We start from the raw sequence: 24848 nt of genomic DNA, 5'->3' as shown, positions 1-24848 counted from the left end.
CCCACATCATTAGCAAACGTGATCAGTGTTGAGTTGCTGTGTGTATGTTAAGATCATTATGCTTAAAAGTAAGTTTCACTTTTGCTCCCTCTGTTTACCATTATGCAAGACAAGTGCATCACCGTGCAAAACGTGTTTTAGTGGGTGAGAATATGCTTTCAAGTTGTGTCTATGTAGGTGAAAAGTGCTGAAGGGTGACCAAGTCAATAAATGGTTCCAGGGTTCAGACAATAGTGTTTAGTTTGAGAAATACATAAGTACAAACGCTACATAATAAATGCACTATAATGATATGTTTATATGGGCAAGGTTGATGGTAACAAATATAAATTCATATTACTGAGACACATTTTGTAGCCATTGTCCTTTGTCAACCAATACTATTTCAATAGTATGTGGTGTGTGTGAAAATGCGTGTGCCTGTGTTTTTGTATAAGAGAGAGAGAGAGAGAGAGAGAGATGGAGGGTGGTAGTGGGGTGGGGGTGTATTAGGGGAATCAGTCTTTTTGTTTCCCCCCCTCGCACCAAACTGTCAACCTGGATGACAATCTGACAACATTATCTGAGAGTTTGAGGAGAAAGTAATCATGGTAAGTCAGTTCATCATATCATTTTTTTGTTGTGGAAAACCTGTGCAATTAGTAGCTACACATCTTTAGTACAATTAGGAATTTCTACAAGAAAGCATGCAGTTCCATATGGTTTATTGAATGACTAACAGCAAAATAATGTGCCTTATTTTCTAATCTAAACTGAGTGGGGCAAAATGTTCAAAACAGTTCTCAGTAGGATGCAGTTAAGTTTGGCACGACAGCAGACTAGAGTTAAAATAATGGATTGTTGAATGCATATCAGACGGTGTCAATAAAAAGTGCGCTTTAATATTTTTGTGAAGACAGAATTGTTGATGCAGCTCTTGCATTGGATTTCATTGTTGCATTGAATTGCCTGAAAAGTGTCCTGTTATTCTTTTTGGAAAAAGCTCGAAGTGTAGTTGTAGAAATAAACAGTTGCCGAATAGAATTACACAATGGTATTTAACGTTTGGCTAAAACAAAACGTAATTATATCAAAGCTGCAACTATTACTATTTTTGTTGTGGCTGTTATGATATGATGATGAGATATTTTGTTGCCTATTTACATATTTTATTATTGCAGCGCTTTTATTCATGGCTGTGACTTTTAACCACTAATGTACCAATAAACGTCAATACATCACACATAAAAAAAAATAAATCGAAAAGAAAAATGCTAATGTGGAAAAATGTAAGCGTTTCACAAATACAATATTTTGTTTTAAAAAGTGGCAGGTAATAGCCATAGTTGCATAAAACAGAAACAGCTGTGGGACTGTTTTCTTCCTCACGTTGATTATTTTTCTTCTGTTTCAGAACATTTGATTTGTTTTTATTAATTGACATTTTGACGTTGAACCCCAGCAGATGTGTGAATCCAGGGTGTCCTCTGTCATCCAGGAGTGGATGAATCCATACCCGAACCAGGCCCACGTGACACTGAACCCGACATCTTCAAGCCCTGCCGGGTCAACCAATTTGGGTGCAATGGACATGATATCATACAGCCAGTCTCAGGGATTGAGAGGGAGCAGTGAGGACAGAATAGATGAGCAGATGATGGGATTGTCGTACTTGCCGTACACATCTTCTTGTCTCAACAGCACCACAAGTTCAGGGAACCACCATCAGAACCATAGCGGCAATCTGCAGGTGAGACAAAAAGACACACCGCACTGTAATTTTGCATGCATATCATTTTGCAACACCGAGCACTAGGATTCATCTTTTAGGAGTTCTCTCCTCCTTTCATCTTGCCAACCATGCGTGCGCCGATGGCCAAGAGAAGCATCAGCAAGGACAGCGCAGAATACCGGCTCCGACGCGAGAGGAACAACATCGCGGTGAGGAAGAGTCGAGACAAGGCCCGCAGGAGGATCCTGATGACCCAGCAGAGGGCCCTGCAGCTGCAGGAGGAGAACCAGAAGCTGCAGATGAAGATCGGGCAGCTCTCACAGGAGCTGGACACTCTCAGACATATCCTGTCCCAGCAGCACCTGCCGGGGGGTGCAGAGGGGGCCGCAGGGGTCACCGCTATCTGAGCAAAATCTCACAGAACAATCAGTCAGTCATACTGTAGCTCACTGAACTCTTTATTAGGTACAGTGCCCAACACACGTTTTAGACCACCTGTCATAAAAACGAGGAGACCTTGCAGCATCATAAAGAGCTTCAATGTGCACTCTTTCATGAGAATGTTTTACCCTTTTGAATGGGAATCAGCAATTTAATACTTCTTTTTATTTCCAAATTCACTGGGCATCAAGCATGGCATTCAACCACTAAAACCGAAATTTCTGTTCAAGAATGTGAGTGAATAACTATTGGTTGACATCATAAGAATAAAAAAAAAGAACATATTTTACTATTTTTTTTTTTGCTGCTTTGTGTCAAACACTTAATTTGAAAAGTCATTTAAAACAATAATACTGTACTGTAATTATTATATTTCAGCACAAAGAGTTCCTGGTGTAGTAACCGTGGTGGAAACGTTCAAAAAGATTTTGGTCATTATCAATACTTTTAATTTAAAACTACAGTGCCCCATAAACTTTACATTGGGTGGTGGTCTGATGGATTTGTTAAGCCCCTCTACACTGCACAATCTCAGGCACTGATACTCAACTGGTGCGTCACGGAGACATTTTGACAAAATGTATAGCGTAATTCAGACTGTTAAAACTGTTCCAGTTGCTTTGCTCTGCAGTCTTCATTTCTTAAAAAGAAGGCAAACTATTGATGTTGCACTTTCCTAAAAAGGAGAGATCATTGCCAAGATATAACATTTTGTACATGCATTTATGATCATCCTCAATTGCTTAATAAGAAGAATAATAACAAGAACCGTATCTTTAATTATGCGTTGACAAAGATGCTAATGCTCAGTTTGGATGACACTGCAAAAATGAAACAAACCTATCCAATTCAATATGCTTGTTATTGTGGGTGTAGTGCATACAGCACTGCATCATATATATTGAGGGAGGCGTTTCTAATATTCTGCTGACCAACACGAGAAGGGCAAAATATGAATCACTTCTTTGTATGATGCAGTGTCGTACTACCTCTGCAAACTGTTTTGTCAAAATTGAGCATTACCATATCTTATCGTGAGGATAAGTGGGATAGAAAATGGATGGATGAATATTAAACTGGGCATGTGTACCTAATATTTTGGCCAGTTTGTTTTGATGCATGTACGGTACATGACAGATTATTGTTCTTTTGCCATTATTGTCACAAATCATGCAACTTGTAATATTCATATGAGGCTGATCTTTATCAGAAAGGTACACTATACAACCTTTAGGACAGACGTGGAGTATGCGGTGCATATTTAGTAATTGTAGCTTCATATTGTAATGTTTTTTTTTTTCCTATCGTCAGCTTCTTTCTCATGCCGATGAGCGCTATAAAAATATTGCGTCAGTTTCTAAGTGTTACAATTAAGACCGTGACAGAAAAGCTCAACAAACTGAAGCCACTATAGAGAAACTTGAGGTCATTTTAAATTGTGTAACAACATCAAAGGACTGTTAAAAAATTTTTTTTTCATAGATAATGTTATGATGCAACCAAAAGTATTCATTCCGTCATTGCGTACATTATTTATTGTATCAGGGAACATGGCATCCACCTGCCACATCATTTACCATAAGTTGTCTAGCCACAGAAACGGACGTCATGTCACGGACCGTTGTTCACTAGCGGTTTCCCTTTGTGAGATGGGTAAGATTTCGACACAGCGGAGAAAGGAGATGAGGGAGCGCAGAGATAGTATCAGTGTTTTGGGCTGCCAGGGCCTTCCTGTGGCTGTGATGGTCGTGAAGGGACACAGAGATAGGAGACACAGAGGAGGGGCTAGGGGAAGCCAGACTGACACCCATGTTTGATATAAATACATTTGCCCAAGACAATTGTCGTATCATATCACTTTCCAAATCTCACATTCTCAAGTGGACAAAGAGTTCACAGGAGGTCGGACGTTTGAAGCGCTGATGTTCATACAGTATAGGATTAAAAGAGATAAAGATGAGATGGAAAAAAGAGAAGGCAAATACACTTACAATACATCCTTGATGAAGTAGATATGCACAGCAATCTGTCTGGATCTGAATTTCAGATTTTAGGACTTCGATTTGCAATTAAAATGAAGAAACGGATACGTAAAGACCGTCCTTTGTAATCGTGCTTCGGTATCATGAAAGATTTGTTAAAATTAATTCATGAAACGGGCCAATATTTTGTCGAAAGGACTTCAGATTGCTAACTCACAGCAAAATACACACTCTGCCAAATTAACCACTATCTATCTATCTATCTATCTATCTATCTATCTATCTATCTATCTATCTATCTATCTATCTATCTATCTATCTATCTATCTATCTATCTATCTATCTATCTATCTATCTATCTATCTATCTAATCTATCTATCTATCTATCTATCTATCTATCTATCTATCTATCTATCTATCTATCTATCTATCTATCTATCTATCTATCTATCTATCGTATTGCTGTGAGAAACTCGTGGCCATCACATATTGAGCACCAAACAATGACTTCTTGTGTGACCCGAGTGTGTCTGTTGAAATGTCCCGCAGCGTCGTGTGGGGCAATATGTGGTCCTGTTGACTGCAACACCTCCACAGAGTGAGGAAAGACTGTATTTCATCTAATCCCCACCAAATTACCCAACAAGCGGCAGAATATTCGAACGCCCGCTACAATCTCTGATCATCCGATCATGAGTTATTTTGGAATTTCACTGACAGTATCTTAGAAATCAAATTACCGAGGGGATGAACAAACTGTTAGATGTGGCAATAGGAAAACCTTTGTTTTTTAAAAATCCTTTAATTGAGTCATATGCATGGACGATAATTGTTATTTATTAGCAGAGGTGGCAAAATAACTCAGTTCTTTAGAAATACAAATAAATGAATAAATAAAAAGAAGTAATAAGTAAAAGTAAAAAGGTACAGGCTCTGGAATGTACTTAGTAATTTAAGTATAAAAGTAAAAATACATTTTTACAGTCAATTACATACAATAGCCTTTGTGGTAACTTGGCACAAAGGGCGGGGGAAAACACCTATGCACACATGCATTTCCCTTTTTAATTAACTTAAATAGTACTCATACTGATGAGAAAAAAGAAAAAAAAACGTTTATGCTATCAACACAACACATTCCCGTAGCTTTGTTAACATTGTGAACGGACGATAAATATTGCTTGAAGTAGCCAAACAATAACAACTGAAAAATACACCTTACGTGTGTGTTTTGTTTTTAGATTAGACCAACTTTTCAGTGCCAGAAAGTTGTTGTTCTTAAGATGGCACAAGACACAAAGCATTCACCATGAATCATTCTTGTAGCAGATATCAAAGAATTCTCTTAAATGAGACCAGCACCAGTTAGTGTTTGCGCAAAACCTTCAGGCTTCTCCAAGAAAGCAAAAACAATGCTGATATTGAATTAATGATCCGTAATGAAGAATCATCGTTGCAAACGTGGAAACAATTTACAACATGGAGTATTTAAACTTCAGCGTGAGCATGGATATTTATTTATTGTGCTGCTTTTCATTTGCATTTTCAGTAGTTACACTGCATTGTGTTTTCAATTGTATCTGTACGTTTAAGTCACAACATGAGTGTTCAACAGCCATACTGTACAAACTCATCCACACTTACTGTAAGTAAAACTTGAACGAACAAATGATCTTTGCTGTACTTCTATAGATAGATAGATAGATAGATAGATAGATAGATATAGATAGATAGACAGGTAATGTTAAATTATGATTTACATTGTCTGCGAGTAATTAATTTAATGCAGCAGGCCTGAGTGGTTCGCACTTTACTGCATGACACAGAGGTGTTGTGTGTGCAATAGCAAAATCATGGGACTTTTGCAGGATTATTTATTATTATCAAAGCAGAAGATTGCTCCACCTCAATGCAGCCACTATTTTGCCCCTCTCACGCAGATGGATGGTGAAAATTATGCAATACAGCGCTTTACTCTTTCTTTTAAATGAAAGTGTAATAAATATATAAATAAATAATATTTTTTAAAAAAAAAAACATCCCACCAGCTTTGTGTGTCATGCAGTCAAGAGAAATCATTTCATGCTTGCTTTGTGAGTCAAAACAACAACAATAACAACAACAACAAACCGTTGAGCTCTTCAGCAGTAGAGTGATGATGGCCCTTCAAATAAACGTCACAGACTGTGTGGCGCCACCATGTGGCAAATTGGTGTTTGTGTGAGTTTTCTAATCATCAAAGTATGAAAATATTTGGTCCATCAATTCTCCTCCAGTCAATCATCCATCCATCCATTTTCTGTACCGCTTCATCCTCACATATGAAAGAAAAATCCTAACTCCCAATGACATTAAAGTATACGCCTTTTCCTCTTGTTATAGTTGAAAAGCGCTTGCGTGTATGTGTGTGTGAATGGGTGAATGTGAGGCTTTGTAAAGCGCTTTAGGGACTGCGATAGTGCAGATAAAGAGCTATATAAGTGCAGTCCATTTACCATTTCATTATTGCTCAAACTTAAAGAGCAATCTACTATTGTGCCTAACACATTTCAGAACACAAAAGATGCTGACCATGTCAATGCTTATTTGTCAAACAGGACCAAAGAGGAAAAGGACCATCCGGATTGTTATCAGCGCAAAGTTCTAAAGCCAGCATCTGCGACGATACGGGGGTTGTGCGCCCATGGGAATATGTGAAGACACCATAAATACAGATTTTCATTTTAAATACAGCAACATATGCTGCCATCCAAGCAATGTCTTATCCCCGGACATCCCTGATTAATTTCAACAAGACAATGCCAAGCCACATTCTGCATGTGTTACAACAGCGTGGCTTCGTAATAAAAGAGTGTGAGTACTAGACTGGCCTGCCAGCGGTCCAGACCTGTCTCCCAATAATATGATACTTTCCCTTGCACTAATTGCACAAATATTGCCATTACATAATTGACTACATTTATTACTCCCTGAAAACCAACATGCATCATCTAAATCTGTTTTTTTTTCTTATTTAGATTGGATTCAAAATTATGTTCATCTCTTTTCCCTATCTTTGTTTTTGTTAGTACTTTGTTTGTACTGCATTAATAAAATGAATGTTTATAGGTAAACTTTGCAGATGTGACACTTTAAATTCCTCATCGGATGAATATAAAAAAAATTATTGATCACCTACCTAATTAGCTCTCTCTCATCTATCTATCTATCTATCTATCTATCTATCTATCTATCTATCTATCTATCTATCTATCTATCTATCTATCTATCTATCTATCTATCTATCTATCTATCTATCTATCTATCCATCTATCTATCTATCTATCTATCTATCTATCTATCTATCTATCTATCTATCTATCTATCTATCTATCTATCTATCTATCTATCTATCTATCTATCTATCTATCTATCCATCCATCCATCCATCCATCCATCCACCCGGCAAAGACTCTATTCTGAAGTGATCGCTCTGCTGTCGCTAGACGATCTCAGTGGCGTGGCCGAAACAGGAGACGTCATCGCCATTTTGACGATTTCAGCCGAAGTTTGTCGAAATCCGAGCCGCCGAAAGGAGGCTCGCGCCACAACCAGCCAGCCTCCTCTCGATGCAGTTCTCCACGAGCTCTTTGTCCGCGACCGGTTGGATGACGACACGCACTTGACTCAGATATTCTCTCAGGACAATTCGTCTCCATTGACCTTCTTATTTCTTAGACCAAACCTGAAGGCAAATAGTCCCGTTTAAAAAGACAACGAGGGAATAGAGGAGGAGCTTCATCACCATTACAGCAGCTGCCAGTGTTAGCTAAAACATAAGCACCGTGTCCTTGTGTGGGTCGGCGTGTTTTTTTTAAAATTAATTCATTTATTTTTAATGTAATTTTTTAAATTATTTTTTTAAAACTGTCGTTATTAACCGAGAGTAATGACGTTTCACGCTGGACTGGCGCACAGAGCAGACTGGCATGGAGGCGAATGTGCGGCGACAGCCGTGGAAGTACTCTGAGCAGCCTGAAACCACACTCTCCGCAATGTTCTGGACGTTCGGGAGAGACAACGCAGCACATAAATAACACCAGCCTAAAAGGGAGTAAGTAAAACAAAAACAAAACAAACAAAGTTGTTGTTTTAAATCCACACAGTCATTGTTTATGTAATGTTATGTTGTGTTGTGTTGGGGCGGCTGTGGGCTTCTCGCCCCCCCTGTCACTTACATTCCCCTCACGTTTTCCAACTATCCTGTAAAACAAACAAACAACAAACAACAACAAAAAAACTCTTCTATAACTGTTAACTGATTCCTCTGCGCAAGGTTTCCTGTGCTGGCCGTGCACCCAAGGGACAAGCATGTGGATCAACAAGGGAGGTTGCCACGCAGTCGTGGGAAGTAACGAAGTACAAATTCTTCCTTACTTTACTTCGTTACTGTACTTGCGTGTGCACTTTACTTGAGTATTTATTTTGTGACCACATGATACTTTTACTCCCTACTTTTGACACAGAAACAGATTATCTGCACGTTCTTCTCTTTTGACAAAATAGCCTCATAACTTCTTTTCAGCCACCTCAGATGACGACAAGACATGCATAGAAAGAGGTAAAGTCAAGCATGGTTGAGATCTTCATTGATCGATATCCGGGTTCTCGTTGGGCATGCAGGGGGGGGAAGAAAAGCATGCACGACAGTGAACCAAAGAAGCATTAACGACAACGCAACAGATTCGGTGAAGCGCGATATTCCCCATCCATGGCATTTTTAAAGACAATGCTTGATGTTCCCGGGCCACAAGAATGATTTGTGGCCTTTGATTTGTCTCACGGCAGCCCAAAAGCCACCAGTTTCTGGCGTTAAAAAAATTCTCCATTTAATCTGAAAAAAAACCCCACAAGTAAGATGTGTTTTTTAGTGGCATTTTTTTGTGACTCAGCACACGTTAGCAAAGTTATGGGAAGACGTTTCAAAAGATTAAAAATTGCACCAATTTTAACAATATTAACTAGGTCTCAAACCCAAAACCTTAGAACTGTGAAGCAGAAGTGCTCAGCACTAGTCCACCTGGCTACCTCTAAAAAAAGTCATAATATCCCAAATCCACATATTTCTATTTTTTACGTGGGAAAATCTAAAGTAAATAACCTGACAAAATGTTTGTTTTTGTTTTCAATCTTAAATCTTTAACAGAATGCAGGAAGTAAATAATGAAAGAAAAGAAAAGATGATTCTTCTTAATGACTGTTTGAAATCCAGTCTTCATTCATTTTCTCTAGTGTTGTCAATGTCAAGCCTATCACAGCCGTTTTATTTAGTCATCCATTATGAAACTTTCAAATGAAAATGTATTTAATTCTTTTTCCTCTCATAGATCTTTTCTACGTCTCGAGCAACTCCACTGCCAATCCCTCCATCATGACCTCGCCAGACTCGCCCCCTCTTGTTTCCCCTTCCCCATGTCCCGCTCCCCCTCCGTCCCTCCCCACGTCTCCTGTGCCATCCTCCCCCGCACCATCCTCCTCCTCCCTTCCAGTCCCACCCTCGCTGCCTCCCACGGGGGAGGTGATGGTCCTGGCTTTGGGAAGGAAGAAGCAAAGGGTCCTGATCGTTCTGTCCATCCTTCCAAATCTCTTCTTGGCCTTCCTGCTCTCCTGCGACCCCCTCATCACCCTTTCCTCGCCACACCACTGCCACGTGCCGGGGCCTGCGCCGTCGCCCGAGGTGCTGAACGTCTCCCTGCCCTGGGAGAAGGGCCTGAGGCCTGGAGACAGCAAAGATCTTTCCCAGTGTAAGCAGTATGCCAACGGGAGCCAGTCGGACGTGGTGGACTGCCAGGCCTGGCTGGGACTATAACGTCACGGAAGGGCTGAGGAACAACATTGTAACTGAGGTAAAGCTCCAAAGGGGAGCATCCTGAGCGCTCTTAATTGCTCCTTCGTTATTGAAGCACCACGTGTTTGCCAAGGGAATTGTGTAGATTGTATTTATTTTTTTTGCTGACGAGACAAACCTGTGTTGTGCTGTGCCCTGCTTAATAGCAGCACATGTGTCGTTTTCATATAATTTGATTCATAACAGTAAAGACACAAAATTCTAATTTATCAAGTTTTTATGCCGCTTTGGTTTTATATGGGTAAATGTCTCCCATGCTGAAAAAGCCACGCTCGTATTTTAAAAAATGTGTAGATGATTTAAACTTTTAAGTACCGAAGACATACACAGTTTTATAAAAATCGTGTGAGTTGCACAATATACATTCATTGCCCTTCAAACTCTGCAGACACAAGTGTGTAACTACTCATTCAACCCATTACTCCTATGTCTCTACACATTTACAATCATAATAACTGAAAGGCAAAGCAAATTTATTTATATAACACATTTCAAACACAAAGAAACTCAATGTGCTTTACATGATTAAAAGTATAAAAAAAAAAAAAAAAAAAGAAATATCATTTGAAAGTGGAAATGCTCTAAAAAGCATTAGGAAAAAAGACGTGTTTTTAACCTGGACTTAAAAACATTCACACTTGGGGCTGATGTCGCTTCTGTTGGCAACTTATTCCATTTGTGTGCAGCATAATAGCAAAATGCTGCTTCACCATGTTTGCTTTTGACTCTGCTCCACAATATTGTCTGTAGATCTCAGAGCCCTACTGGGTTTATTATTCCATCAGCATTTCCCCCCATGTATTCAGGCCATAAACCATTGAGTGATTTATAGACCAGTAGCAGAACTTTAAAATCTATTCTAAAGCTGACTGGAAGCCAGTGTAGAGACTTTAGAATTGGAGTAATATGCTCTGACCTCTTTCTTCTGGTCAGAACCTGAGCTGCAGCATTATGAATGAGCTGCAGCTGTTTAAAGTCAGAAGACCCTTACAATAGTCAAGTCTACTTGAGATAAAAGCATGGATGAGCTTCTCCTGGTCTGCTTGGGACATGCAAGCCTTCACTCTGGATATGTTCTTTAGCTGGTAACTGATTTGATATGACTGTTGAAAGTCAGGTCAGAATCTATCAGTCCACCAAGGTTTCGGTCTTGTCTCTTGGGTTTTTAAAGAGCGACTCCAGGCATTTACTAACAGCAATCCTCTTTTCTTTACTGCCATAAACAATTATCATAGTTTTGTTGTGGTTTAATTGAAGAAAGTTTTGGCAAAGACATGGGATAGTTCCGACACTTTCACAAATTCATATCTATTCATTCATATCTCAGAAATAACACCATTTATTTTGCAGTCTACTATTGTGTGAATGCAAAATGGCTGCCTCATGCTGGCACTTCAGTTCACAGATCCCTCTGGTGTATTATAATGAGGCAATCTCCACTGGCATCAATGGTAAAGACAGCTAGAGTGACAAAGATGGACCATTTGTAAAATAAACTCCCAAAAAAGGAACTCTGAAGACAGTAAGATGCATTTGTGATAGTTTTTGCGGAAAAGAAATATTCAGCAATCCTATCCTATTAAAAAAAATGAAAAAAAACATGTTGCACATCATGAAACTTCATTTGGGAAACATAACTGTAAAGAAATTTGAGAATTAATAGTTTGAAAAAATATTACCTTTGAAATATTGTTTTTCTTAGAAACAATTATTACTGTTTGAAAAATGACCTATTTGAAACTAAAAGGTACATGCATAAGATTTTGACACAATCTGAAAGCAATAGTCCAAAGCGATTTCCGGTAACTGCTATCTTTTCCATGATGTTGCTTTCAAGGTGTAACATCAGAGATTTGATTTGTGTGTGACGCCTGCATGCGTTGGCGTTATAAATATTTGATCACTAACACAGGTTAATCCTGTTGCCGGAGGCTTCTCTTACACACTCAGCCTCCTTTTTATCTTTCTTGTTTTATGCTTCACTCGTCAGGCAGACCGAAAATAAAATCCCCAAGCCAGACATTTTGTCTGTACCTCCATCTGTCTCCATGACAGTTGAGGCCCAGAGTCATTATGCCAGAGATGTCCCCTCCATTCATCCCTTCCTCCTAAACGTGACAAGCCAGGGAGATCCGAAGGCAATTTCATTACCTTTGGCTCTGAGGTCCCCTTGGACTAAAAACTCATTGGTGTCAAAGAACAAGGTCAAGGTGTGCAGTGGTATAATAAAATAAAATGGCCTAATAGAAAAAATCTGGATAATTGGCACTTATTATAATTACACTGAAAACATTTTTTTTTAACACCCCCTCCAAAAATGTGCAGATTCACCCGAGCGGCAAGTATGTGGGGGTCCACTGTAGTGAGCATTGACATACAGTACTTGCATCTAGGCCTGCTGCAAGGTGCCAAGTACAGTATTTAAAAACTGTCGTACTATAGCAATAAAACATGATACATAACAGAAATATACATTTAGGATGTATACACAAATAGAAGTACAATATACATGTGTACTGATACAAGATAAATACTGTATGCTAAAATGTAAAATTATGGCAAAAAGTCAATGTTACGATGACGAATGGTGTAATGAACACAACAACGGTCAAGCATAATTATATGTGAACAGACTGGGAGGGAAAAAGTGGCGAGAGTTAATGGCTTTCATTTCAAAAAGATTTATTTGTTGGGCTCCAAAGATAACGGTACAGAAGAACGGAGAGAAGTTGTGAGCATTCCCCAATGAACATTCTCTTCAAAGTGTTGTCAGATTTCGCCGTTGGACCTTTAACTTCCTCTCATTAAGGCTGACTGCCTTTTAATTGTGTTTTGCCTGCTGCAGTTACCCACTCAAGCTGCTTTCTCTCTCTCTCTTTTCACATCTATGCCCACTCAAGTGCAAACCACGCACACTGGTTCACCCTGGCTTCGTTGGTTACGTGCCCACTCCAGCACTGCAAGCTCAGAAGCACAAACTAAGGGGTTTATGGAGCAGGAATACGTTTGCAAATGGATCTCTGTTAAGTAATGGTGCTCCAACTCTGTATTTTCTTCTATTTTCAGTTCCTGTGTATGTAATGGTTGTGTGTTTTTGAACACTTATCCATTTTGTCTGTATTATCAAGCATGAGAATCATTTGAAGACTGTCCCATGTCTAAGAAATGCAGTTATGAACATGGTGAGATCAATTTCATGTTCATCACAAAGTAGCAGGGAGGGAATGTTCTGATCCAAACGAATCAGAGTCCGAGACAGCTCATGCAGGGTTTTGTCCTATGTTAAAGCACAAACAAAATAGTGCCTGAGTCACAGTCACAAAACAGGTCTGGGGAGTTTTTCAACATGTTTGTGAGCATTTCCCAACCTGCATCCACCCACAGCAGCACTGTGGCCTAATGTGCATTGTTGTGAGTCTGAATGACCAGCAGGATGGCGGATATTATTTGACCAGCTTTTATGTTTCTGCATTCAGGCTCCAATTAGGCAAAGCCTTTTCATCAGCAACCTTCTGGTCACGCTGTTTGTTACTCTCTGTAGATAATTAAAAATCACTTTGCTTTCAGCATTCAGCAGACTGCAACATTAGCAGCTCACTTGTTAATGAAAATCAGTGGCTTGCCTGAATGTGATTAAAAGTTGTGTTTTTATTACCTCCCCCACAGCGACGACGCTTTCCTACGGTTTGTCTGTCATGTTTGTGCAAAATACAAAAGGGCTTATGTAACCCAATTTATTTGTTAGTTTTTAGTTAGCAGATGATTACTTTCCAATACGACTACGCTGTTTTGTAATGGTCTCGGACGGTGAATGCATTTGAGCAGACATACTTTTCATCTTATGTAACTCTACTCTTGCTAGTATTAACTGCTTCGACTGAGAACCGTAACAATGTACTCTGACCACCATGCAATACAAATACAAACGTCAAAACTATTAGACAAGAAGAATCATGCCATCATTGATTTACAGTAAGGAAAACCCATCGTCAGAAACCATGCACCAACATGTGTTTGAAAACTAATCGTCTCCGTTACATTTAATGAATGAGAAGTAAGTCTTGATCGTGTTGTTAGCCTTCCCAAAAACTTGAAAGATAAATGTCACACAGAATGACATTCAGTTGCCCATGTCTGTGCAGTGGGATCTGGTGTGTGGTCAGTACTGGCTGGTCCCCGTGGAGGAGGTGTGCTTTATCCTGGGAGTTCTGACCGGGTGTCTGGGCCTCGGTTTTGCTGCTGACAGGTGACACGCACACATACACAAGACAAATAACATATATGACAAATATTTTAACACTTTTGAAAGATGATACTAGAGAAGGCAACCCCAAATCCTTAGTTCATAATGTCCACATGAGGTACACCTAATAACATAGTGTACAGTATGTCTACTGCAGTTTGGGTATGATCTGCCTAAAGTGGCGGTTTTGAAGGTAATTTATAGGCAGATAATGACCGTAAAAGCTTCCACTTGACTGAGCGCAGCGTTTGTTAACATGAGTGAATGAGTAATGCCTCTTGTATCAATAAAACAAAGGGAACAGTAATAAATATTTAGATTTCTGCACGACAATGTAGAAATAATATTAGACCATTTCATATTTAACAATATTAAAATTTTATATACCCTGTTTATTTTTGGACAGATCCAAATAATTTTTTTTGGTTTGTCTTATTTTGTGTTAGCAGTAGATCTAAATTTGATATTAATTTGATATTAATCTAATAATTTATTTAATAACTGATTTATCATAAAATTGTCCTGTCTTGTGTTCTTCCTGTCAAATCCAAGCATTTAATTGCACAGGGTTTTCCCAAAAATTGGACAGTTTACAATATGAATATCTGAGTAACTTCATATCCCAGGTAAATTAAATTGAATGGGCTTCGTTGGAAAATAAACATTGATCCAAATTTCAACAGTATATTCAAATGGATACAGATTTCACAAAGATTCACTTATGTTCAGTATGTGCACTATGGTTTCAGTAGTCCAGCTCATGCCAAATACACTGTAGCCCTGCACAGACAGCTTTCCTCTTTGAATTATTTGTGCCATGCCCAAATTTGCTTTGTAGGTGGTGTATTTCTCATTAAATTTCCTTGAAAATGCACACTGCACGCTTTTTATTTGACTGTGATCGAGCATATCCTAACACATAAAAATGTGTTTTTATTGCTCCAAAAAACATGGTTGTTACAATATCTTGTTAAAATATGAGGTCATTTGAGTGAGAATTATTAGATGAAGAAATGTTTTTTTGGAACACCCTATATTAAACAAACACAGCCTATTTGTTTTCTTCACAGAATTGGCCGCTCCAAGACCTTGCTGACGTCACTCACTCTGTCAGTTGTGTTTGGCGTTCTGGTGTGTGTCTCTCCGTACCCTTCCGTCTTCATCGTCATGCGCTTTTGTCTGGCGGCTGCGAGCGCTGGTGTCTACCTCACCCTATACATCTCTCGTAAGTTTTTCAGAAACAAACAAACGCTATAATGAGACGAGCCATATCCTGTTGAGCTAATATGCATTTGGTTGGTCTTTCAGGCCTGGAGTTGTGTGAGCCCTCACTGAGGCTGATAGCTACCGTACTGGCAGGGCTGATGACTGTGTCTGGGGAGCTGCTGCTGCTGGCAGTGGCTCTTGGCTGCCACTCCTGGAGAGGTCTGCTGGGAGCTGGTGCCGCCCCACTAACACTCTTCCTCAGCTATGGGTATGAGAGAGTTTATATTCTTTGTCAATTATTTGAGGAAAATTCGGTATTTGCGGTCAGGCTTGGTCCCTATCCTCCGCAAATAGCAGGAGTTCCCTGTAGTGTATATTTAAGAACCAGATCTTTTAGTCTACTGTCTTAAAAAAAGATGAATTGTGAATGATAAGCATGTGTTATGCATATTTTTTGTTTGTTTTTGCCAGAAATATGTAGGAACTGTAGCCAGGATCCTGTCTGTCATTTGATTAAGTCTCTCGATTGCATCTGACAGGCTTTTTTTTTTTTTGGGTTGTATTGATTCCAACTCCCTCACCACACAGAGCCCTTTCGCTCAAGTCAGTATGCATTAAAGCAACTTTGTCACGGCTGCTCGCTTTAGACCTCTGTTCCAAATTAAACCTCCATTTTGGATTCAAAACAAATTAAAATTAATAAACACAGATTAACAACAAACAACTGTAGGTTTGAATTGCGGGTGGTTGGAAAAAAAAAGAGGGATTATGACATTAAGCAAAAGACCCTTGTTGGTTATTTTCCACACCAAAATCACTAATGCTACTATGGTAGGATGCTGAGTAAAGGTCACCTGTACTTGTCGCATCGCCTGCAGTATTCCTGGAGTTTTTCCAGAGTCTCCTCGGTGGCTCCTGCTGTCTGAGCGACATGGAGACATGAACTCCTTCAGCGAGAGAAGAAACTCAAACAGAGATGTGAGGGATGACGAGAGCTTCACAGGTGCGTGCACAGCGATAGGGTTATGTCACGGTGCCTCATCGGATGCTATTTTGGCTTTTGTTTGTTTCTATGTGAAATTAGATCACCTTTCATTTTGGTTCTTCATCACAGAGCTTAATTGGGTATTCATGCAGCCTGTTTATGTTTTAATTCTTGTCAGCGCATATCCCCTAGCGGCAGCAGATAATTACAGGGAGCTATGATTCATGACTTATTTTAGACACGATGTTTCTGTTGAAGTACAGTGCACTTCAGCTGGTGCATTGGGAGAATAAATGTATCTGTCTGTCTGTCTATCGATCTATCGAGCCGTCAACAGTCAGCACTGTCTTATTGATTAAAATACTGCCTATCGATGCACTGGTAGTGTAGTAATTCATGCCTTTAATGCAGACGGTGCAGGTTTGATTCCCGGCCGGTTGCTCGATATCCAGGCACTACCGGTCCCAGATAAAGAAAATGGGTGGGTTGCGTCAAGAAGGGCTTTCAGAGTAAAAACTGTGCCCCAAAAAATAATGCAAGTGCCTCACTGTGTGGACTTGTGAGAACCCAGATAGTGATGGGATAAGCCAAAAGTCACAGCAATAACAACAAAAAGCAAACTAAGTGAGACTAAATAATAGATAATAAATTAAGAATTGTATGTATTATTGCCCTGTTGCCCCAGAACCTCAATGAACTTCATTTACTAAGATCCCAAACAGCAGTTGCTAAATTGTGTGTTCACTCACTCTAACAGGTGTAAAAGTAGAGAAGATGGCCTTATTGAAAAGAGGGTTTTGCGCTTTAGGTAGCTCTGATGGTTTTCACCACAGAAAATTTGGGAGAACACAGCCAGTGCAAAATCTAGTTTGAAGTGATGTAATTGGAAGTGTTAGTGGAAGAGGCAAACAAACATATTTGTGAGTTACGGTAAATCAATTGATCACTCCAGTTATGTTGGGGTGGGCACCAACCGCACTGTAAGTCTGCGCCTCTTTTTGCATCCTTAAATCATTAGTAAATCAGGACCTCTATAGACAGACGGTACTGGAACATGATTGTAAATCTGAATAGGTCAATCGGAAACCAGGACAGAGCGTCTTTGTCTCAGTTTCTAAGGACCCTGCTGTTTTTTGTTTGTCGTCACAAGAGCTTGATTCGGAGCCAGCGGCCTCTTCACGTCCACATCTATCCTTCCCGGAGCTCTTCCACAGTAGGAACATCTGGAAGAATATTTGTGTGCTCGGCTTCACCTCGTGAGTCACCCTCAATGCGTTTCTATTTTCTGTTGGAAAATCAGCACAATCTCAATTTGTGTTTGTCTCTATCCTCCTACTAGATTCATCTCTCACGGCATCAGCCACTGCTACAGCTCTTTCCGAGGTGATGTCAGAGGCACGGCACCGAGCTTCTATTGGACATACCTTCTGTCTGTGTGTGCCGGGGGCGGTGCCTGGGTTTTACTGTGGGCGACCGTCGACAGGTGCGGTCGCCGTGGCATCCTTCTGCTGTCCATGACTATGACGGGCCTGGCCTCCTTGATCCTCCTGGGACTCATGAAGTGTAAGCACGATCATGTTTTCCTTTACTTCAGGAAAGCCCTTATGGGAGCCCTGTGCAGTCAACCCCCCACATATTCACGGTTACGCATTTGCAAATTCATATATTTGCATATACATTTTTGTATATATTTATATATTTTTTTGTAACCTACAATATCCTCCATTATTTGTTGAAAAACTCACAGATTAATTTTTATATATATATATATAGTGCTGTACTTTCAAAGGCAGACATATTCCTCCCAGCATTCATGTTCAGTCATGGTAACACAAATCTATATTTGCATTGTGGCACACGCTGGAGTAGAGTGGGGTGAGCTGTGGATCCTTTGCATGAGACAGGGAAGCCTCTATAATTCTTTATTCTTGGGATATTTTGACTGACTTTATTTTAAGACTTTCAGAAAACCCCATAAAAGCCTGCAGAATTGACATCACTGTCTGAGTCTCTATCGTCCTCTTGTGGCACAAAAGTAGTACTGCCCAATAAAAGACAAATTGTCACCCAGCAACACAGTTCAAGCCAGGTCACTGCTGTAATTTTGGAATGTTAAAACCCGATTGGACTTGTGTTTTCACTGTGGGAGCGACGGAGACTGTAAGTACCACTGACGTTAATAGTATGATATCATAGCAATCAAGTCAACAGAGAAGGAATGCAAGGAGGAAGACACCGAGAATTTAGTGTTCCTTCTTCCTGGCATATGCCAGGGAGAGGTTTTGTATCATCACTCCATTCCTGTTACATTTGCGCCACTGACAGTAAGTACTCTGTCAATTAATCAATGTACTGCACCCTGACTGTTCTCCACTGTACGAAAGGAGGCCAAAAAGGCGTCAGACGTCAGAAAGAAATAATTGCGTGACTTGAATCTGCAGTTCCCGGCGGAATGGAGGCTTTGGGTATTACACTGCAATGTCATTAAACGGCAGCATGGTGGCGTAGTTGTGAGCACGTCTCATGTCTGGTGTTTTCGAATCTCTTTAGAAGTCAGCATGGACAGGCTACAGCTCACCCGTGACCCTGACGAGGACAAACACTAGAAAATGGATGGATGGATGTCATTAAAAGGTTTAATAGTGAAGAGCAAATGCAGTAACATGACATGTTATCTTTCCTCCTTCAGATCTCAGCGAGACTGCCATCACGGTTTTCTCCGTGATGGGCCTCTTCTCCTCGCAAGCTACAGCCTCCCTCTGCATTCTCTTCACTGCGGAGATCATGCCCACCGTCATCAGGTAGGATGGCACGTTGCACATTATATGTACACATGATGCATGTGTGCCGTGGGAAATTTTCCAATACTACGTAATTTGTTTGAAAATTATTATTCATTTCCTACTACAAACAATGTGTCTTTGTGCATCTATCTAAACCAGTAATGTGTAGGACCAGGCAGAACAAATCGATGAACTTCCACTACATGGCATAAGATACAGTTAACCTGCTACTCTGGCTGTTGCCATTCATATCACAGAATAGCTTCGTGTTTAGCGAAACATTTCAACTGAATTAGTCAATTTGTGAGTACATTGAGATGAGATGATCATGACTTCAGACAGTATACAGTGTTCCCACACTGTTCACAGAGAAAACCAGCGAAAATACGCAATTGACTCCCCCAACAGGTTTATAATTACTGTACATGCCACAAAATGGCAGCAAAGCAATACTTTTGTCTAAAAAAATCTTCTTTATGCCGCATTGGTTTAATACAGCGAAATGTTTCCATGCTGAAAAAGCCACACTTAGTCCTATTTTTAAAAACGATATTGAAGATTTAAAATTGTAGACATGAATAGTAAAAGCAATCCGTTTTGAAAGAGCAAGTGGTAGTGGGCCACTAAAATACACTTCTTGCATAACAGTGAAAACAAAAGTGCTGCCCTTTAAACTCTGCAGATACAAGTGCATGAATGTTCCTTATTACTCATTAAACCCGTTGCACTCCTTTCTTTATACAATTGTGATAATGGTAAATACATTCAATACTTCCCACACTTTCACAAATTCATACGTAGTCATAAAAGTCTCAGAAATAACATTTATTTTGCTCTCTGCTATTGTGTGAATGCAAAATGGTTGCTTCATCCTGGCACTTACGCGTAGATCCCTCAGGTTTATTGCAAAAACCTAATGAGGCTCTCTCCTCGGGATGGGGAATATATGAAATTTATATGGCGGGTTGTTGCATGTGAGCTGTATAACAATGACTACATCGAAAACGGTTGATTTTAATATGTATATAGTTATAAAAATCAGAACATTACGATGTATATCGTGTATCGCGATATAGCCTGAAAATATTAACATATTGGTTTTGGGCCATATCGTGCAGCCCTAATCTCGCCAGCGGCATCAACGGCAAAGACAGCTTGAGTGACGAAGGCAGACCATTTGTAAAAGAACCGAAAAAGGAACTCTGAAGACACAAAGACGCATTTGTGTTAGTTTTAGGGAAAAATCATATGCAGTAATCTCTTGTTCATTGCGGGGGTTAGGTTCCGGAGTTGGACCACCGACGCAATTGGTGAAATCGGCAAAGTAGCAACCACATATTTATTTGATTATTTATCCATATTTTAAAGCTGTATGTACCTTCCCAGACTTTTATGAATCTTCCTCATACTCTTCTTTAACCGCTACCGTACTCTTATAAACACTTACTGTACTGTTAAACAATTTTCAGTCTTAAACATACAGTAATGCACAGTAGTACTATACAGCATGTACAATTTATTCCTTGTAATATGTTTTAATGAATTTTTCTTTATTTTTTTTTTTTACAGTTTTGTTTTAGGCTAGGAAGTGTGTATTTTACCACAAAAAAATGACAGCATAGTCCCAAAATCTCACAATATAGCAAATTATTCTGGGAAGCACTTAATCTGCAATGGGTGAACCTCGATATAGCGACGTAACACTATATCCAAAAATGTAAATAGCATCTTCAGAAAACATGTTGGAAATCATGAAGCTTCATTTGGGACACAAAACGGTACATGGAAAACATTACAAAACAAAAGATTGAAAAATATTACTTTAGGATATTTTTTTTTCTTAGAAATAATTATTACCGTTTGAAGGATAACAAGTGTCAAAAATTAAAATACAATAATATCAGTAAAATTAATTGATTTGCAGAAAGAAATTCAAGTGGGGTATGTCTTTACTGTTATTGATCAAATTAAATGAAAATGAGCCACATACTTTTTGTGCCATCTTTGTTTTGTGGCGTGCCTGGCCTCAGTAAATGTTGGGAAGCAACGCTTTCGATGAAAACCTGAGCACGTGTGTCCACAGAGGGACCGGCGTAGGTGCTGTGCTCGCCCTGGGCTGCGTGGGGCGCCTCAGCTCCCCGCTCATGGACCTGAGGAACCACTACGGCTACTTCCTGCACCACGTGGTCTATTCCTCTCTGGCCCTGCTGGCTGTGTTGTCCATACTGCTGCTGCCCGAGAGCAAGAGGAAGCCGCTGCCTCAGACTCTGGCCGACGGCGAGCAGTACAGGCGTCCCCCGCTGGGTAGGAGGAGGCGGGACAACGTGCCGCTGTTGGCCACGCCCAACCCAGAGACCTAACCGAGCCCGACAGAGTAGGAGGGGGCATGTGCAATTCCACTGGAACACTTGCATCCATTTATGTTGATGGAGGATGGAGAGTACAGATAAAAGGGCTGTAAAGATTTTTTTTTTAACTCGCGTTCAAATCCTCCTCTCTTTGTGGCCCAGCTTCCTCTGGACTTCCTATTTAAACACTCCAGGAAGTCTTTCGTTGATCGGCGCGCGCAGCCGCCCTCGGAGGGTTGCTCCCTAGGAAGCGCAACACCGTAGCCCCTGGCATGTGTCATGTTTTGTTGTTGTAGCTCAACACTTGTTCTCTTTTAATGTCATGTACGTGAACTGACACTTGCCCCATCTGATGTAGAGCACAGTTCTCAGATGTATACTGTTACACACTAAGGTGTTGTTTGCTGTAAATACTTTCTTGGTTTTTTTGAAGTCTGGAAGTTGCACACTTCAGTACGCTTTGTAGAGGAGATGGTGTGGCGTGGAGCACTGTGATACAATGCCTTCAAAGTTAAAGGAGGGTTGCCCAACTAAACACTTGTACTGCACTGCGCAATCAGTACGAGGAATCAAATTAAAGTCTGCCAAAAGTGTAAATCTAGCCTGGAGCCAGATTATTTATATTTTATGTAAATTGTTATTACCCAAAATAGCCTGAGCAGTACATAGTCTCTTAAGTTATGGTTTAGGCATTGAGGCAAAATATGTCGGAACATTCCTTTCTGCATGTGTGGAAACACTTTGAAGGCCTTTTTATGTCCCCCCCCCCCTCCCTTCAGAAGCTTACATTACAGTACATCTTTAAATGAGCAGTCTCAGCATAGACGTATGAATAAAAGTGGAGTAAAAACGGTGACGAATATACTGTAAGCATACTGCTGAATGTCTGTCAATGCTGTAAAAAGGGCCCGATGATGAAGCTCCACAGTTGCTACTGAAAGGCCCTCCGAACTCCTTGTTATTCCTCTGACTGTTTTCTTGCTCATGTTGAATGTAGTGACCGCAGTCAAAGCGTATGCTGGTGGGCTTACTCGTCCCAATTGTAAAGGGATCATGAAGATGAACACTTTTACTGTTACTTCACATTTTAGTACTTCCTCGGTACCTTGACTCTAATACTGTGTCTGAAAACACTGATTGTTCAATGATGACCCAGTTAACTCTGTAACCTGATTTCACGTCGAATAAAATTGGTCCCTTCAGCACTCCCCTTCTTGTGTTGGCCCTCCAATCAACCAGACCACTTATGAAAGATAAACAAGACTTTGGCAATTGTGTGTATGTGGTTTGTTGAAGGAATGGGGAGGTACTTACCTGGAACAAGTGAGGGACACCTGCACAACATAATGCATTCTGTGTCAAACCTACAAATACACAGTTGTAAAGTTCTATGATTTTATAATGGCCACAATTATTCCCAAAGAGTTCCTGAACAAACCACGTTTTATCTGGGAAAATATAGCCTCTCAGGGGAAAAAAACACTTTACTAATAGATCTTCTTAATTTGCCCACTTACAAATACACTTATTTTTTCAATTGTAGGCACAGTGTGAACTCCTGCTTAAACCTTGTAATCTGTTCAGGAACCTCTCTTTCACTGTGAAATGTGAGCTCGTCTGAAGCTGACAGCAAATGACTACCCGAGGAAATACCAAACAGAGCAAAAGCATTAAGAACATTTTTACGTTGTACTGCATGCACTGTAGCTGTAACTGTACAGTTACTCAGTGATGCGTTAACATGATACTGCATGTGAGGGACTTTTACATAGTACTGCTCATTATTCCAGTTATCTGCTGCTTATTCAACAGCTGGGAGTGTGCTCCTCCAGCAACTAAGCAGGTGCTGAACTAACAAAGGAAATGAATGTAGCAAAAAAAAAAACTTGACAACACACATACAACTGCCGTATAATCCCTTGAAATTTACCAACATGTTTAGGCACAGGACCCACACGAACGTGTTAAAAAAAACAACAAAAAAACAAAAACAAAGATGAAGATCATAAGTCTCAAAGACACAAAATGTGTAAGACATGGGGGAAGGATAAATCGCAACAAGGCCCGGAATGTTCCACCCTGGTCACGAAACAATGGCCGCAAGGTCAGAGTGAAATTTCTAACGCAGGTGTGGAAGGCGGTGAAAGTTGACAGAAAAGATGATGACCCACGGGTTGTCATGTCTACAGTATTCCACTCATAAAACAGTCACATCATCCTTCCATGTGACAGCTCTCTTGACCTTTATCTCTTTCATAAATTTCTCATATGAGCTCAGCAGAAATTTAGTGGACACCCTTGAACTAAGCGTATTTCTACATGCTTACATGTATCCAACATAATAATGAAGACTAAATAGAAGTTTTGGAATTTTGTCTTACAAAATAATTTTCAGGATGTCAATTCAATGCTAAAACGTTTTTTTTTTCATTTTTTAAATTTTATTTTAGTGCTTAACTGCTTACGAGCCATTTATGCAAAATAAAACCGAAATCAGAATAACAAAAAAATAAAAAATAAGCATTACAATTATTGGATTTTCTGAAGAAAGGGCAAAGCGAAAGTCACAAAAAGAAAGGCAAAATCAACTTTCCCATGTTTGACTGCTAGGGAAGATCAAATGTAGAGAATGTTAATTGCGGCACCTCCCTGTGAGAGTTTATTGTTGTGTGAAAGCCAACACGGCCGACATTTTCAAGTGTTGCTTTTACACAGCAGATCTGAAAACGTGACTGCATTTGATTTTTTTTTCAGAAAAGTCAGGTAGTTTTGGTCAGGAAAAAGGTCCACCTTGGAATTACATTGTGTCGTACTAAATATGTCAATATGGTCTAATCTGTTTGTGTGCACACTAAACTTCCAATAATTGAAGAACGGGTTGTAGGCATTACCCACTCAGTGTGAGGCCATTGTTCAAGTCCCGCCGTGTGACCACTGCTGTACTTTCCAAACGACGACATGATGGAAAAGCTCCTTCTAACTCAGAGCTGTGCCAAATAAAGCAGTCACGCCCGCATGATGTCAGGTCTGTTGTCTCTCGGGTAACATCTATTTGGTGCAAAAAATACAGTAAAAGCCAGAAAGTTTCATGACACCAGTGACTATTTTATGACTGACTGGACACAACGCCAGTCTTTACCCGACTGTCACCCATAGCAGGCTGTGTTTTCACTGCAAAATACATCTCCTGTTGGACTGCATGGATCGCACGCTGAAGACACTATTTGACTGAATGAATGGCACATATTCAATTCTGAGACA

General features: G+C 40.0%; 2 protein-coding genes across 4 annotated transcripts; both read left to right on the top strand.

The window, feature by feature from the left end:
• Positions 1-510: 510 nt before the first annotated feature.
• On the top strand, positions 511-2390 carry cebp1 (CCAAT/enhancer binding protein (C/EBP) 1). 3 transcript variants are annotated; one of them, XM_061666642.1, is made up of 3 exons: positions 511-590; positions 1442-1729; positions 1810-2390. In XM_061666642.1, exons 1-3 carry the CDS (start codon positions 588-590, stop codon positions 2116-2118), a joined length of 600 nt encoding a protein of 199 aa, XP_061522626.1. In that variant the 5' UTR covers positions 511-587; the 3' UTR covers positions 2119-2390. The 3 variants fall into 3 exon arrangements, with proteins under 3 accessions (XP_061522626.1, XP_061522627.1, XP_061522628.1); XM_061666643.1 differs by having other exon boundaries at positions 521-590; positions 1445-1729; XM_061666644.1 differs by having other exon boundaries at positions 524-590; positions 1478-1729.
• Positions 2391-7688: 5298 nt separating this feature from the next.
• slc22a17 (solute carrier family 22 member 17) lies at positions 7689-22816 on the top strand. Its single transcript, XM_061666650.1, is given in 11 exon segments — positions 7689-8228; positions 9502-9968; positions 9970-10020; positions 14165-14268; positions 15336-15490; positions 15574-15739; positions 16350-16474; positions 17607-17712; positions 17796-18019; positions 19146-19257; positions 21323-22816. Coding segments are annotated over 11 exon segments (1902 nt in total). The 5' UTR covers positions 7689-8113; the 3' UTR covers positions 21600-22816.
• Positions 22817-24848: the final 2032 nt, after the last annotated feature.

Source organism: Phycodurus eques, chromosome 21, assembly GCF_024500275.1.
Source record: "Phycodurus eques isolate BA_2022a chromosome 21, UOR_Pequ_1.1, whole genome shotgun sequence".
NCBI lineage: Eukaryota > Metazoa > Chordata > Actinopteri > Syngnathiformes > Syngnathidae > Phycodurus > Phycodurus eques.
This window is presented reverse-complemented; position numbering and strand designations above follow the sequence as displayed.

Excerpts from the sequence above, each read along its gene's own strand:
- cebp1 (XM_061666642.1), top strand. Across the intron at positions 1,730-1,809 it reads ACCATAGCGGCAATCTGCAG|GAGTTCTCTCCTCCTTTCAT; the intron begins GTGAGACAAAAA and ends TTCATCTTTTAG.